General features: G+C 39.2%; 2 protein-coding genes across 3 annotated transcripts in view; one reads left to right on the forward strand and one right to left on the reverse strand.

The window, feature by feature from the left end:
- The first annotated feature begins 782 nt into the window (after window positions 1-782).
- LOC116245966 (late embryogenesis abundant protein D-34-like) lies at window positions 783-1,545 on the forward strand. The gene has a single exon (XM_031617613.2). The coding sequence runs from the start codon at window positions 955-957 to the stop codon at window positions 1,348-1,350; it is 396 nt and encodes a 131-aa protein (XP_031473473.1). The 5' UTR covers window positions 783-954; the 3' UTR covers window positions 1,351-1,545.
- Window positions 1,546-2,457: 912 nt separating this feature from the next.
- LOC116248950 (uncharacterized) overlaps window positions 2,458-15,839 on the reverse strand; it is a 32,146-nt gene continuing 18,764 nt past the window's right edge. For both annotated transcript variants that reach the window (XM_031622001.2, XM_031622010.2), the window contains 20 exons: window positions 14,957-15,000; window positions 14,749-14,880; window positions 14,526-14,657; window positions 14,302-14,354; window positions 14,146-14,194; window positions 13,342-13,400; window positions 11,816-11,964; window positions 11,492-11,685; window positions 10,924-11,052; window positions 10,104-10,189; window positions 9,887-10,002; window positions 9,662-9,774; window positions 9,287-9,410; window positions 9,076-9,197; window positions 8,416-8,900; window positions 5,631-5,955; window positions 5,397-5,536; window positions 4,159-4,280; window positions 3,417-3,621; window positions 2,458-2,793 (listed from right to left, as the gene is read on the reverse strand). In XM_031622001.2, the coding sequence (XP_031477861.1) occupies window positions 2,706-2,793; window positions 3,417-3,621; window positions 4,159-4,280; window positions 5,397-5,536; window positions 5,631-5,955; window positions 8,416-8,900; window positions 9,076-9,197; window positions 9,287-9,410; window positions 9,662-9,774; window positions 9,887-10,002; window positions 10,104-10,189; window positions 10,924-11,052; window positions 11,492-11,685; window positions 11,816-11,964; window positions 13,342-13,400; window positions 14,146-14,194; window positions 14,302-14,354; window positions 14,526-14,657; window positions 14,749-14,880; window positions 14,957-15,000 (2,867 nt within the window). In that variant the 3' untranslated portion in view covers window positions 2,458-2,705. The remainder of the gene's footprint in view (window positions 2,794-3,416; window positions 3,622-4,158; window positions 4,281-5,396; window positions 5,537-5,630; window positions 5,956-8,415; window positions 8,901-9,075; window positions 9,198-9,286; window positions 9,411-9,661; window positions 9,775-9,886; window positions 10,003-10,103; window positions 10,190-10,923; window positions 11,053-11,491; window positions 11,686-11,815; window positions 11,965-13,341; window positions 13,401-14,145; window positions 14,195-14,301; window positions 14,355-14,525; window positions 14,658-14,748; window positions 14,881-14,956; window positions 15,001-15,839) is intronic.

A 15,839-nucleotide genomic window follows, 5' to 3' on the forward strand; every position in this document is an offset into this window, starting at 1 on the left:
GGTTGATTCAAAGATGGGAAAGTGAGGTATAGTGCAGTATATCTATTATTTAGAACTTACAGAAATAGTCCTTATTAGAATCCAACTAACAACAACAACTAAACCATCATGAATTCACCCATTCCACCAGTTATGTTATATTTAAGCCTGGGCACAAGACCGAGCCACCGTCGAGGACTTGGTATTCAGCCCAACTTAAGCTCAGGCCTAGAAAAACGAGACCCAGGCTGGCCCGATAAACCCGGACTGGGTCAAGCCGGCCTATGCACAGACTTAATTATACCTCCAAAACTTTGTTTATGTATGTTGACAAAAAAAAAGGAAAATAAACATCTTCAAGCACCTGACAATGAGCAAGACCCGGCCATCCGAGTGATGGGAACAATTCAGATGCTGGGTCAGACAGTTGACTAAATCCAAATTGGAGGTAGATACCCACATTCAGATCCAAATCAAATTCAATGCTTGATAATGGATCTAGAAATAAGGGCCACAGCAGATATTTGAGCGTGCGCCTCACCGTAACGATGGATCTGAATTCCGTATACGGTTACCCAATTCGATTCCTGCTTTAGGTCCACGACCCGAGTTTCTCCCCCACCTTGACACTTATACCCCTTAAAGTTTACATGCCGTTGGTTCAAACTACCACCGCCCATGCTCATAATTACAAGATTGGCATTACCAACTGGATCCTCACAAGCTGCAGCACGCGCCTTCGTTTTTGTAGCACACGTTGCAACTTGCAAAAGAAAACGAAGTCCTGCAACGTGGGGCTCTGGTCTTGACTCGAGTCCATATGCTGCAGAGAGAAACCGCCATGGACGTTCCTATAAGACCTTGAGGGATGATTCCCTGGAGACCAACAGCCTCTGGCGGTTCTGTATCATTTTGAACTTCCGAAGTTCTCGGTGGTATCCCTTTCTTGCTGCTTACTGAAATTGCAGAGAAAATATGAGTCAACGTCAGCCTCAGAGGCCCAGTGACACCCCGCAGGGCCAGACGCGTACCGAGCCCATCAAGTACGGCGACGTGTTCGACGTCTCCGGCGGGCTCTCCGAACAGCCTGTGGCTCCGCGGGACGCCGCCATGATGCAGTCGGCAGAGAGCCGCACTCTCGGCGAGATCCCGAAGGGCGGAGCAGCCGCGACAATGCAGTCCGCGGCCAGGCGCAACGAGAACGCCGGCCTTGTCGACCACGACGAGCGGTCTGCGGCAGCCCAAGAGAGAATGACGGTCAGTGAGAGGGCCGTGCCTGGTGGCCGCGTCGTCACCGAGTCGGTGGGCGGACAGGTGGTCGAGGAGTATGAGACTCCGGTGCCGGTGACGTCTCGGCCGGCGGTGACCTGAGCCGTTTCGACTCAGTGCCAAGTCTTTGGAGTTTCCTTTTGGTCTGTTTGTTTTGGGGGGAAGCTGTTGTAAGTCGGGTTAACTATGGGTTAGGTATGATGTATAGGTCGATCTATGTATAATATGGGCTGGCTATGGTAGGGTATGGAGTTTTGGTGGCACTATGTAATCTTCCTATGATAGCGTAATGAAAGGTTTTATCCCTTTGGTGATGTTCTCGTTCTGTTCTTGGGACATGCTGTAATGTTTTTGTGATGAATGATTTGGCTTAGTAATCAGTTCACTTCGAATACAAAAACGCGATATCTCCGCGTGATGAGAGCGAGGGAGCAACTGCATCTCTCCCTTTCTCTCGCGTCCTCGTTCGTTATTGATTTGGTTGTTTTTTTCCGAGTCAAGCATCTTACGTTTGAAACTTGTTCTACTCGTGCTTTCATACCTCAACGATTTTCGTGTCTTCTTTAAGTTTTTTCACGAGATCGTTAGTATCTTTTACATGGTAAAAATCGTTTTGAAAAACAATTCGCCTTTTTCCAGTACAGGGGATTGGTGGATGCATGGCAGTTTCTGGGTTCCGCCGGAACGACCCCGGGTGAAAGGAGTCTGTAATTTCGATCATGTCTTCGATTGGAGGGGCTTAGGAAAGACTTGCCATGCTTTCTGGCAGGAATCGGCTTAGCTTTGGAAGACTTGCCAGATCAGATCGATATTTTTTTGGGGTGAGTTGGACAATCCTTGGATAAGAGGCCCAAGGCTTCCCTCCTTGCCCGGAGGCTCCACTTCCTTCTTCTTGCATTTGAGGTCCATGGTTACGTTGATCCAGAGCTTACCCTTGCTTTTGGAATTCAGATCTTGCTTTTGGTATTCATAGTTACATTGAGATTTTAACGAACTTACGGTTCCTCCTTTTCAGTTCATCCTTTGTCAACTGAAAACGAACGATACTCCTTTTCAGTTCCTCCTTTTCAACTGAAAACGAACGATACTTTTAGTGCGTTTTTTTTTTACAGTATAGAGAAGTGCTTTGCCACTTGTTTACCACTTTTTTACAGCCTAGGGAAAAGCTTGCTACCTTGTTACAGTCCAGACCCTAGAGAAGTATAATGATACTTGAGAAGCTTTTTGCCTATTGATACTTGAAACAGCAAAATGAGCTCGCGAAAGTGGAGCGTGCTGATCAAATATACAAAAGATACATGCGCTGGGGAAAAAATAAAAGGAAAACGAAAAGAATACAAAATACAACAAGACTCAATTTGATACTGTGGGTGTGGATGATCCTCTCACGCCAAGTAGGGCTATGTTTTTCTATCCGCTGATTGGGAGATCAACCGGAACGTAAATGATCTGATGCTCTAATCTACGACGCTCCCTTTCTGCAAGCCCAATTCGATAGCGATGAGTCGTAGCAACACCTGAACCAGTTCCCTCACTCGTGCTTCCCTGCAGGATTTCCAAGAACAGGACTTCAAAATTGTGAGGTAGGAAAGAACAGTAAAAATTTCAGTATGACCCAGAGAGAGGGTATAGGGTTTTAGTGGATTGCAACAAGGAAGTTACCCTTTTGCATCTCAGACAGCATTGCTGCAGTATTTCAAGGTGAAGGAAAAATTTTGCCTACGTCTAATTTCTCATCACTCGGTTGCAGAAAATATTAATTAAAGAGGTATGAAGCTTTCCTAGCATCAACGATTGACACTTTATTTCTAACACAGGAGGTTAGAGGTGCTTCTGTGGTTTGTGAGTTTCACAGATGCGTTTCCAAAAGAACTACTTAGATTGCCACCTAATCACGGAATTGAGTTCGCTATTAACTTTATTCCAGGGACTCAACTATCCCAATACAACGGCTTTAGTTGAATTGGAAGAATTGTCATGCCTGTGTTCCTTCTAACACATTAAAAGGAACTGCCCTTTCCTTCAAGGAAGCAGAATGGAGAGAGAATGTAGATAACAGTGTGCAAAATCAACGGATGGTGGGAAATTTCTAGAAAGAACACCCACAACGGAAAGAAGCCTCCTCCTAGAAAGCAAGAAGAAAAAGTGCAAGATACTGAAATACATACCTGGTAATTACAATATCGCACAAGGACGGGAAGAGAATGGGAAGGTGGCTGCGACTGTAGGCAGCGTTGCGTTTGAGGAATGCTTCTTTTGCCGGTTGTTGTAAAGGAAGAAGAGCAGCTGTAGTAGGATGGAGAACGAGGTGGGCAAGCTCCTTGAGGACAAAAAGCGCTTCCTGGATTCTAACAGATGGAAGAGGCAACTCACCTGTCAAAAACAATTTGAGTCTTGGTGAAGCAAAACACAGCTAGGAGCAAGAAGGTCCATAAAAAGGAAAACCGTAAGAAAGGCAGCAACTATCGTCTAGTGCCAATCCAATTCGTGCAGATTACTCTGGGATCTGTCTAGTGTACTTTGCGTTTAGACGTGCTGCCTCAGTTTTCGTTTAGACATGGCCTCAGGCAAAAGTCCAAAATAATCTAAACGAATCAAAGTGGACACCCAAATTTAAAGAATGGAAACAATGCTTCATGACGATTGATATCACCTAGGCACAGCAAAGTGGCCTTTGGAGTGCAGTGGAGCATAACCTATGAAAGCTGGTCACAAATTTTGTGGGTCTTTCAAAGAATGATGCCTATGCTTTGCTGTAATAAAGGTCCAAAAGATTCTCTCTTCAAATCGCAAGAGGCGAAGAGAAGCGATGATACAAATCTTGCGGGTTCTTCAGAATTATGCCTATGTTTAGATGGAATAAGATCCTCATTTTCAAATTGTGAGAGGTAGAGAGGAACAATGTCATACCCAAGTCATTTTCATCGATCAAAAACCGTTCTAGGATAAATTCGCATCTTCCAATGATTATCATTGCAGCAACTTTACTGACTTCAAATCTTGAAGAAGACCACTCGTCACCTTGTTCATAGCTGCCACCAGAAAAAGGAAAAGAAGAAAATGAAACAAAGTCAAATTAACAAAGTTGATCAAATAACATGGAGTTATAGCCTATGTCACATGGGTGCGAGGTGCAGTGCGGGGGTGCACCGAGGGTGTACACACACACACACACACATATATAGTTAATTAACTATTTCATAGCCTTAGTTAACTATATTTACATTTTATTCATTGTAAAAATTTATACTAAGGCTAGTTTAGCCAGGTGTGCATCTAAAATGGTAAGTTTTGGTCTAGTTCTATTGACCGCAGCAGATGTGTTGTGTTGCACCAAATCCATGCTGAATTGATGTGCATGCGACAGCTATTTAGGAGCAACCATGTCACGTAAGTTATAGCCCAGGTGATGTGTTCAGATAGAACTTGGGATCTGCCCAAGGTTCACTCAAGAAGAGTATATTTCAAGTTTATCCAACAAGTGTTTGTGATTTTTTACTACTAGATCTAGTGGGACCTACATTCATCCCTCATATCAATCCATGGACTTCGGGAAGAAGGAAATTTGAGACTTGAGAGATGATAGTGATTAACAAGCACATCTCTAGTGACTGGACCATTTTGACAGTCCCTTAGCTTAACAAAACTGAAAGCATATCTTGCCATGAACTTCTCAAATTTCTTTCTTTTTTTTTCCTCACTCAGTCAAAATGATGAAAGAATTTTCCGTCGTGTTGTACTAAGTACTCTTAGGTCCAGTGGACCCAAAACTAACACTCTAGCTTCAAAGTTCCTGCATCCGACCTAATATCTGCGAAAAGCCCATCAAAGTATCAAATCATCAATTAACATAAACAAGCATCACCCTACATAAATGTTCTTTTTACCATACATTCTTTATGTTACTATACGTAAAACAAAAGATAATTTGTGGCTATGAAAATTTGTATGGGTTTGCTTGGATGGGAATGCCAACTAAAGCTGTTAGGTTACACAACAAAACAAAGACCAGACGGGCAGAGTTTTTAGTTATTCTTGTACAAGGATTTTCTGGTACAACAAGAGTCAAAGGAGCTTGTGCTCTGGCATGCAAGAAAAGTAAAAACAAATGCTAGCAGGCTTCACTTTTGCAAATTCAAACATTTTACCTGCATGCTGAGAAAATCTTTTGCAAGCAAGCTAATGAAAATCTGCTGCAATGCAACGGCAAGAGTCCTACACTTTCAAGAGGCAGAGAAGCAGTCCGGGATGCACAACGGTCCAGTGTTGAAACTAGTCGCTGTAATATCTGCGAACAATATTACTTGAATAATTTAAATGGAAAAATTTGGCCAAAAAAATTATAAATACTAAAAAAAAAAACTATTAGGTAACGCGCCAACCTCGGGTGGAGCATCAACATTTGACTTGAGAATCTTATCACTCAAAACATCTAAAACAGCCATTTCAAGTTTCTCATCTGCAATAAGGGCTGTAGACGAACAAACTCCAGATGGAAATGCCCGTCCACATGACCCCACGAGAAACAATTCATAGACATCTGCAACCTCTTTCCAGAACCGTGTCCTGGTAGGCCTGCTTATTTCTGGATCTGACTTTTGGTCGTCTTGCAATGTATCAACATCATCTGTAATTACACGGTTCATTCCTTCAACAGCTTGTCTCCAAATCGTGCCATCTGGATGATCCCTTCTTGTGATCATACACCTTCATCACATAAGAAAGAGAATTACTTAACTGGAATGATGAACTTCAAAAACTTCAGCCTATCCCTAAAAACTCAGTGAACGTCGGCAGTAGGATCATAGAATCTTGCCACCACGTTCAAGAATTAAACTGATTACCTGATAACATGGATCCAAGTAGGTCAAAGCAAATGCAAATGTGCTAGCAGGAGGCTCTCTATCTTCCCTATCTATAAACAATTGCTGCACTAGTGCAATATTTAATGTCAGCAGTCAGCACAGAAACATGTTCTTTGGGGGCATCAGGCTGACACCTAAATCCAGGTTAAAAACCAAGGGTTGCTCGCTAGAAATAGCTGGACTCATATCATTCTGGTTGGACAACACCAGTCTGGCCACTTTAAGGCCAGCTATCAGCTGGAAATTACCAAAAACTGTCATTTTTTTTTTCATTTTGTCATTTCCTAGACATATACTGGAAAATCAGTGATCAATGTCGCGTAATATGGGCAACCTTAGACACACTACTTTCAGCCAGTGGTAGCCAGTAGATGGTTATCATATTCTTTTAAACAAAAGTTCTTTCCACCGAATATAGTTTGGGCATCCAAACAACACTAAAACCAGGCATTTGGCAAACCTGATCTGTCAAAAACCTGGTTTTTTCAAACCAGGTTTTGCCCCATTAGCCAAATCGGCCCAAGGTGGTTTGCGTGCAAAAGATGTGTTTTGAATCCTGAAGCCAAAACTTTGTAAGAAAACTAGAGGTTAAGACCAGAGATGTTATCATAGACAAACACACATACAGCACGTTTCCCCTTCAACAATTTCTGGGCGATCTTCTCTTAATACCTTGCATTCCATCAAGGGATGATCTAAAACAACTTGCAAATCCAAGGTGCCTAATTCTTCTATTTGCAGTAGCTCCATTATATTTTTCTTGATTCATAAACCCACTGAAGCCCATAATAATAAAAATGTAGGAGCTTGTATTTTAGATTATATTCAAAGATTCAAAGGTTTTAACGAGTCCCAGTTTGGAGCAAGATCTGTATATTTTGGGAATTTAATATACCTGATATTGTTTAGTAGTACAGGCTGGAATAGGCTTCTCTCCTGATGAACACTATCCTGAAGGGATGGCCTTAATCAAGGGTAACTGTTTAGCAGGAGGGAACAGCTGTTCCACATGCCGCACGGACATTCATACAAGTTTGGATATACATATAACATATACATAATACATACATAAACACAAATATATATGTTGACACTTCACAGTTACAGAAATGTCCATACAGAATAGGCTCGTCTCGTTAGTGGTGACTCGGCAGTTAAGCAGGCCAGGACAAAAACCACTATACAAGTTCTGGGGCTGCTATGTAGAAATGTTTTCTTTCTTGCTCCAACATCACCTGTAACCAAACTCCGATGTCTATAGATGTATTGAACACATATAAGGGATCATATAGGCATCCTGCACATCATGACAAGATCCCCATGACCAAGCAGCTATTTCTGGAAATTTGGAATCTTGCTTTTATTCATCTCAAAGACAATACCGAGCCTCCAAGAATCTGTCTCAAACCGTTCCATGTGCTTCCCAATGGGTACAGCTCTCCCTTAGCTCATGTAGCCACATAAGGAAACACTAGGAAAAGTCTCAACTTGCAGGAGAAGGTTGATATAGAAATGGAAAACCACATTATTGAAAAAAAGACATTTGGGAGTTACAAAGTTTGTCTTCTAAAAAGATGAAGCAAAGGAAGAAAAATGCTGCCAAAGTGAGCAAGTTCAACAATACACAAAATAACACTTTTTACCCTATAATTGATTAGATATACAGTCTTTTTCCACTCTTTCTTCAAACAGGCATGAACATGTTTGTACATGACAGACATATATATACAAAGGCAAGGACAAATACGTAGAACAATTTTAGATTAACTGTAGACTAAACCCCATCCTTGTCTGGGAAGCTATAATGTTGTGCACAAGCAAAAACACTGGGCAGAATCCGCAGATATTTATGCATATACAGAAGCTCCAGACCTCGAATACAGTACAGATAATAAATATCAATGCCTATGTACAACATGAGGAATCTTAGTAGTTGAGAAACAAAGAAAGCTTGAATAAACATATAATTCCATGTTTTTATTATCATATCATATTGCATCAGCCTGTTGCTGAAGCGATACTGGCTGCTGATATGAACTTTGAAAAAAATCTACTTATATTCTTTAATTATTTTAAATTCAATTCAATAAGTCTTAGAGAAAAATAGAGAATTGGCCAACGTGGGCTCCTGCATACCAGCCTACCAGGTGTTACAGCCTCAGTCGCTGTATCAGTCAGCAGGCCTATACAAGGCAGGTTCTAATGCTGTCGTACATTGATACAAATTGTAAATCCAATATATACAAGTCAAATAATGAAGCAGAATTTAAGAGTTTTATGCAAGCACACAAAAAACTATTACCTTCCAAGACCTTGAATAATTTCTGGTAAAATATGCAATTTTTCTGCTTTTGGAGCATGAAGGAAAAGACCCACAAGAACAGGAAGAAGCTTCTCTGCAAATTTACTTGAAATGCTCAACGTTGTAAGCTTGCCAGTGAATGATCCATAATGTGGAGACTGAACTTCTGATTTAGATTGCAGAGCAATACAACCACCACTAGAATTTTCATGCTTTGGGGATGTTAATTTTCCATCAGGCAGATTTCTAGGATCATCTGGAATATTAGTTCCTGAAGAGGAGCTATGCTTGCTATAGTCTTCAGTTTCATGCTTGGGATTTTCTTTCTGCACATTACAATCATCCACCTCCAGTGGCGGGGGCTTGAATCCTGGAAGATAACAGAATAACTGCTGGAAAAGAAGCGACCACATTGTAGACAGATGTGGCCCAGGTTTCAACAAGGGAAGCATTTCTAATATAGTTCGTTGAATTGGACTGATATCCTGGAGGAAATTGTGTAATCATCAATAAGTAACTTTCTTAGAGTTGATAAACAGAACCTGAAGGACACGTCATTTAGGCTTAGGAAACCATGTTATAGCCGACAATTAAATCCCAGTGTTCATGGACCTTCCCTACCAAGACTAAATGAAATGACAACTAAATTTTCATGCTTACAGGATCTGCTTCCTCATCAACCCTGGCACTTTTTGAATATTTAACAGCAAGATGCAGAATCCCCAGCAATCTTGAGTACATAGCATCATCAAACATCAAATTTGCTTGATCATAAAAATCACCTGCCATGATTCAAAAGCATTTTCTTGTGAAATGAAACAGACTTATGAAACTAAATTGAAGTTCATGATATCTAGGGCGAGTATATTACCAAGGCTATGCAATATCTCCTGTTTCACCTTGATGACAACTGCATCTCTGGAGTTCGGTGAATGTTGCAGAATGAGTTCATAAACATCAAATATAGATTTCATGTAAGCCTCTGGCAGACTTCCCTGATATGGTAAGCATAATTAAAAGCTTCTCGTTTCTAATTAAAAAATGCTAAAACAAATGTAAGAGAGGGATTTGATTGATCATCGATGCAGCATAACCCAGCCCTGTGACTGTGATCTTTAAAGAAGTTATAGATGGACGAAATTTTCAAATTCACTGACCAAAATTTGAACAGATAAAAAAGGGAATTGTTTAAATTTCTTGTACTCAAAATATGCAGAGAAAGCCAGTAAGAAAAATCCAAAGTTACCTTTGAGCCATGACAGAGAGCAGTTGTTTGCAAGCAATTTATAGCAGCAACAGCAACCTCCTTACTACCATTTGAAATGCAGTTTCTAACAAAAAGAAGCACAGACTCCCAACCTGAAAAGATGCAAAAAAATCCAGAAACACAGAATATATTAGGAAAATAAAGATTGACCAGCTCAATAAGCTAAAATAATCCTCATACAGTTCAGAGAAGTTCGGGACTCACCATTCCAGAAGTTGTTCAGCGTCAGAAGGAATGGGAAGAATGAGCGAAGAATGCGAGTTATTCCACCTAATACTAGGACAATTGTCTCATCCCATTGTTTCTGTGCGGTATTACGACTGCAAGATATTGCAAGAATAGTATCCAAGAAAAGGATTCTTAATCATCAAAAGAAGATGGATGCAGATAACATTCTTGAAGGAATAGTAGAAACCATTACCTGTGATGTATAAGCATGTGAACAGCTTTCCCTCCTCTTGTTCCTAGTTCCTTTCCCTGCCACTCATCTCTAGAAGAGCTAGCTGCCTGCAGGGAAGAATGAAGTAGAGTTCACCCAGATGCTCAGTTGGATGACAGAATAAACTGAGTTGCGCAGCCTGGTTTTGAAGGAAAACTCAGGTTTGACAACAAAGAGAAGTTATTCGTGTGTATGGACATGCCAAACTAGGTTCTAGAAACTCGGTTTTCATCAAAACTGAGTTCTATATGGTTGATTGGTGCTTATGAAAATGGTAGTCATCTTCAAAACTGTGTTAAACTTTGTTCAAACTTCAACCAGATCTTGGAATCAGAAATTCTGCCCAATAATGTGGATCATCATAAGCCTGCACAAGATGGGTTCTCTTTATACTGGCAAGTGGGTTCATTCTTATGCAAACAACGATGGTTGCAAGAAGACACAAATCCACAATGGATTGGTGAATATGCATGCATGCAATTTCTGGAAGCATTGCCCCTTCTATGATCTGTCAGCATGCTCTAGCATTGTTTCATTCTATTTGCATATCTTTGCCTTGGTTTGTTTTCAGATGGCCTTAATTTTTCTTTTTCACACAGTTTTGTCATCCAAACAATAACCAAGTTATATAAAGAACCAAGTGAGACAGTGTCATCCAAACAACAAACACACTTGATTTTTATCTTATTCCAAACATCAATTATAAAGCCTAGCTTTTCAAGTAACCAAATTTTCACAAAATCTGATATTAACAGGTGTCATCCAAATGGCCCCTAAGCATTAGAAAAGCTGCTTTACCTACCAAACAGGCAACACTGTTTAAAATAGGGAAGACATAGTTCCAAAGGCAATCCTCCCACATGCTTCTCGACAGTTTTTGCCCATGACTGCTGAGGGTTTGGAAGAGGGTCCGAATTGCAGAGTTCCTCACCTGAAATTCATGAGTGATCAGAAAAATGAATGCATGGAAAGCAACTTAAAAAGATTATTCAAGTACGCGTCAACAACACCCAGTAAGCATGCAATCAAAAGTGACTGTAACATGATCAAGATCCAACTAGATTATAAGACAGATAATCGTTTAAACTTAAAAAGGAACAACTGTGCAGCATTTAATTGAACAGATGATTTGGCCAAATTTTGCAGTCAAACTCTGGCATCCTTGAACCCTTATTCAAATTATATAATTAGAAGATGTAACTAGAAAAAGGTCAGAATGCAGTCAAGACATTTTTTTTCACATGATAAACAATATCTCTGTGACCACCTCAAACAGTGGAAACTGGAAAGCCCTTAATGGGCACTAAATTTGCTTTTCATTTCCCTGAGCACTTAGAATAATGTAATAAAGAAACCAAGGGAATTATTACCTCTGGCCTTTCATCTGTTCCTAGCTTTTGGAGTATTGAGAACACCAAAAACAGAAGTTTGTCACAATGACCTTTATCCACCATCGGCAGAGATTGCTCATAAACATCACGAGTTCTAGTTATGGGATGCTCATCTTTCCCTTGAACATCAATTGCAAAATGTTCTGTGTGTGATTCTTCATCAATTTTATCCCCTATAAACAACATATACAACTACTCTTCAATAGAGAACTAGATCCACTAAAGAAATTGTTCTGATATAGCCAAGAACATGAAGAACTTATCGTGATGAAACAAAAGACAGGCATGAACCCGTTTCTTTACCTCCTAGTTGCAGGTGACTGAGTCCTTCCTTGGTACCCCATAACACCTTGGCGATGAAATCAGTTGCAGTCCAGAGAAGACCAATGGCTGTCAAACTGATATTTATCTCTGTCTTCTGTGCAACATATGCACCTGTAACTTCAATACACCTGTAGAAATCAACTTCAAATTGTGAGATATAGACTGCACTTTGTCATTAAGAAGTACTGTGGGAGCCATCTGGTTATATAAGCTCAGGCACTCACAAGTTGGCATGTCATAATACCGGGTAATATATATCTTCAAAAATGACACAGCAGCAAATGCACTATCCAATCCAAATTGACACATCCACTACATTATGATTGGATGGAAAATAGTGGTTCTCATAGGAAATGTTACATGTGACTGGAACATCTAAACAAATGCACTCAATAATGTTCTAGAATTTTGGCATTCATTTCACTCTTCTTTTTGAGGTCTACCAGTCCAGATGGATTCAACACGCCCGAGAACCTAAGAATAGTCATATAGTATGTATTTCCTGTCATATAGAGTGTAATTTTGAAATCTAAGGGTTTAGATATCTAAAAGTTTCTAAATGCTAATAATTCGCACATTAACAAATTAGATAGCAAATTACTAGATTCGCCGACATGTAGATAACATCTATATAGTTACATTTGTAATCTCTAGGCTACCAAGAACATTATGGAATGCATGTTTCCAAACAATATGAAACTAAGAGCTCTCTTTCCCCCTCTCACCACACAAAACATGGATCTGTTAGCAGTTAATTGGAGGTCTTTCTTGCTAATTCATTCCTTGATATGTTAAGACTTAAGAGTTCTCTTTAAAATTTCGGTTCTTTCACTTGCATAAATTATTGATATGGACTTCAAGGAAAAGAATCCACTAAGGAACAGATTAGAAGAAGGTAAAAGGTCTGGCTTTCTCCCTGGGGGGCCCACTTGTTTGATTAGGTGGGAAGGGATCCCTTTTTCTCTGTGCTGGGCCCCACATCCTGTTCATTGTCAGGGAAAAAAATGAGAAAAGTGACTTCTCACTCCTCCACCTTAGACTTTTCTGACCAACTTATTGATGTTTTTTTTGTTCAGTGGTGCAAAAATTTTCAACTTTCCTTCCATCCAAGCATTTTCCCATCACTTGCGCTGAAAAGAATGAGCCCTTACTCTTTTTACCGGTCCACCACACAGGCTATAGGAAAAAAAATGTCATACATTCAAATGGGATCAAATCAGTAAAAACTGGTTGATTGGCACAAACTTTTACAGCAGTGCCCTCAATTGATTCAGCATCTTATGAAAGTAAAAAGTTAGTTTCATGTGCCTAAGTTTGGTACAAGAAAAAAAAAAATTGTCACCGGTGGATTGACTGAACAGCTTGAAAGCTACTAGAGAACAGAATTGGTGAGTGATTAGCAGACATGGCATTCCACAGAAGGAAAGAAAGGAAAACAAGCAAAAAGTATCAAATAAGAGGCTAAATGTACAAAGAGAGATGCAAATAGATTGGCATATCCTTACATATGCAGGCAAGGTGGTGGAATTGTTGAAAGACCATCATTCATAATAACACGGACACACTGCAATGGAGACACAACCAAGGAAACTTAAGCCAACAAATAATTGAAGTACCGAAAAGGGATAAAAAAGTATTCATTCATTAATTTCCTTGATTGAAACAGTGATATGAATTATGAAGATGTTATCGGAGATGAGCTGTAGAAACTACAACACATAGGTAAAAAGAAATATCAAACTCAGACATACAAAACAATGATCAAATCTTCTGATTGGCTTTAATATCTTCCCCAGTTAAAAACAAGTTCATCTTTGTACCACATCTTGATTGTCTATTTTCCTGAACAGTGGAATGGTAAGAACAAGTGAAGTCTTTCAATTATTTTGAATTACAGAGTCCATGTTCACACAAGCAAGGAACTCTTTAAGCATAACTAAAGTTTCTTTTACACTTCAGAAAAAATCCGAGTACCAGTTTCCTTCCCTCCTATTCATATGGCTCCTACAAGAACTTATCACTTCAAAACATAGACATTTTTAACATGATATTTTGCCACGAAGAAACCTTTTTAGTTATATTTTTCTAATATGAAAATTCATCAAGTTCATAAATCATCTTTATGTGAATTTGAAGGTCTTCCACAAGCTATCCTAACCTTTATGTTACCAATCTATTGTTATTGAGACATATTGCAAGTTGTAGTGCTGCAATATAAACTAAACTGTTCATGTCAAAGGACTTATTACGTGCATTAGATCTATAATAAAATGAAAAAATGCCTTTCACTTGTCAGGGAGGATATATACTTGGAAGCCCAGTGGAATAAGATCTTTTTCAGAAGAATCAACAATTGACCTGACAAAAAAGAAATAAATAGAGATTCATAAACCATGACAAAGAAAGTGATAAGATAAACAATCATTTTGCAAAGGTAAGTGGAAAATAAGAACCATGAAACTGACCTCAGCATTTCAAGGATTCCTTGCCAACTGTGATGTAATTTCTCTCCATGTCTCTAGAAGTTAAATTATCACAGAAACATTTCAGTGTGGCTTTGCTTTATAAGAACTCATTACAAAAAGTCAAAAACTACTTCATATTAGCAAAGAAAATCTTGAACATGGAATTGCTTCACAATAATGCAGAATAAAACCAGAATTCAGTTGATCAATGGAAAAAATTTTACCTCTAAAACATGTAACAGAATTTTTGTTGCACCAATGCGAACATCATGTATTTGGGTAGATGAATAAAGAACCTTCAATGGAGAAATGATAGCCCACTCGAATGATTCTGACTCTCTATCAGCAACCTCAATCTGGACATGGAATCCAAATAGAGATTTAAAAGACGAAGGTTATGCAGGAAGGGTGCTTAACCAACTTGGAAAATGGTGGAGGTTTCCTCACTTGATTAATTTCTAATGGCTGCATGGAGAGGGTTAGGTCATGAAATTGATCAGAGCCTAGTACAGCACAGACCGACTGGTCAAGAGCATCAAGGGCTATATTTCGAATCTGCATATTTGGGTTCTCTGCAAGCTGTAGCATAGGAAGTATATAAGTATGAGGGGGCAACTATAATCCTTTTTTGTAAATCATGTCAACTTGATCCAACCTCAAGGAGATGACCAGAAACAAGGTCCCACAAGGGCTCCACACCTGATCAAGTAATGAAGAAATGAAATAAAATTAATTGTTCCAACAAAGGTAGAGCTCAAACAAGTAGTAGGTACAAGAATTGACCAAATTCTTATAAAATGTAAAAAACATCTGTAATGAGGAAATGGGAAAAATCAGTATGCCTATAAAGAAAATACAGAAGAATGATAATGGATTGTATCATAAATTTCTATATCAACCGTTTCAACCAAGTTACATCATATGTGCAGTAACATCACTGTTATGTTCGAAAAAGCCCTTTTGTTGTTAGCAATAGCCGCCAATATTGCCAACATGCTGAATGTATTCTCGTATTCAAGCCATCTTGAAGCCAGATGATAATAATCAGCAAAAGTTTATGATATTTTTAAAAATAATTACTTGCTGAGAAATTGTCAAAAACAAAGTGACTATCTATTAAGAAGTAAAGAACAAACCATCAAACTTTAACAAGAATCCTCCAAAAGAAGCAAGGTTCTACAAAATATTTCGACAGTCACTTCGCCTAGCCAAAATTTCAGCTGAAGTGCCACATATAATATCTTCAGTTACTACTATAGGTGGCAACACAGAATATACAGAACAAGGACATCTGTGTGCATTAACGTCTATACTAGGAACTGAATTTTAGGCATATTGCTCGCAAAGAAAAGCCAATTCAAACTTTGTAATGAACTTCAAACAGAATTAGTTCACTTGGTTAAAAAAGAATTAAACTTGCTTACATTGATTAAAAAATCCAACACACACAGACACATACACACATGTGAATGACTGGAGACAACTGCTTGACCAGATCAACAGGAGCACAAAAAACATAAACAATGGCACATACTCAT

This window comes from Nymphaea colorata, chromosome 1 (assembly GCF_008831285.2).
Source record: "Nymphaea colorata isolate Beijing-Zhang1983 chromosome 1, ASM883128v2, whole genome shotgun sequence".
Classification (NCBI taxonomy): Eukaryota; Viridiplantae; Streptophyta; class Magnoliopsida; order Nymphaeales; family Nymphaeaceae; genus Nymphaea; species Nymphaea colorata.

Excerpts from the sequence above, each read along its gene's own strand:
- LOC116245966 (XM_031617613.2), top strand. The coding sequence starts at position 955 with ATGAGTCAACGTCAGCCTCAGAGGCCCAGTGACACCCCGCAGGGCCAG.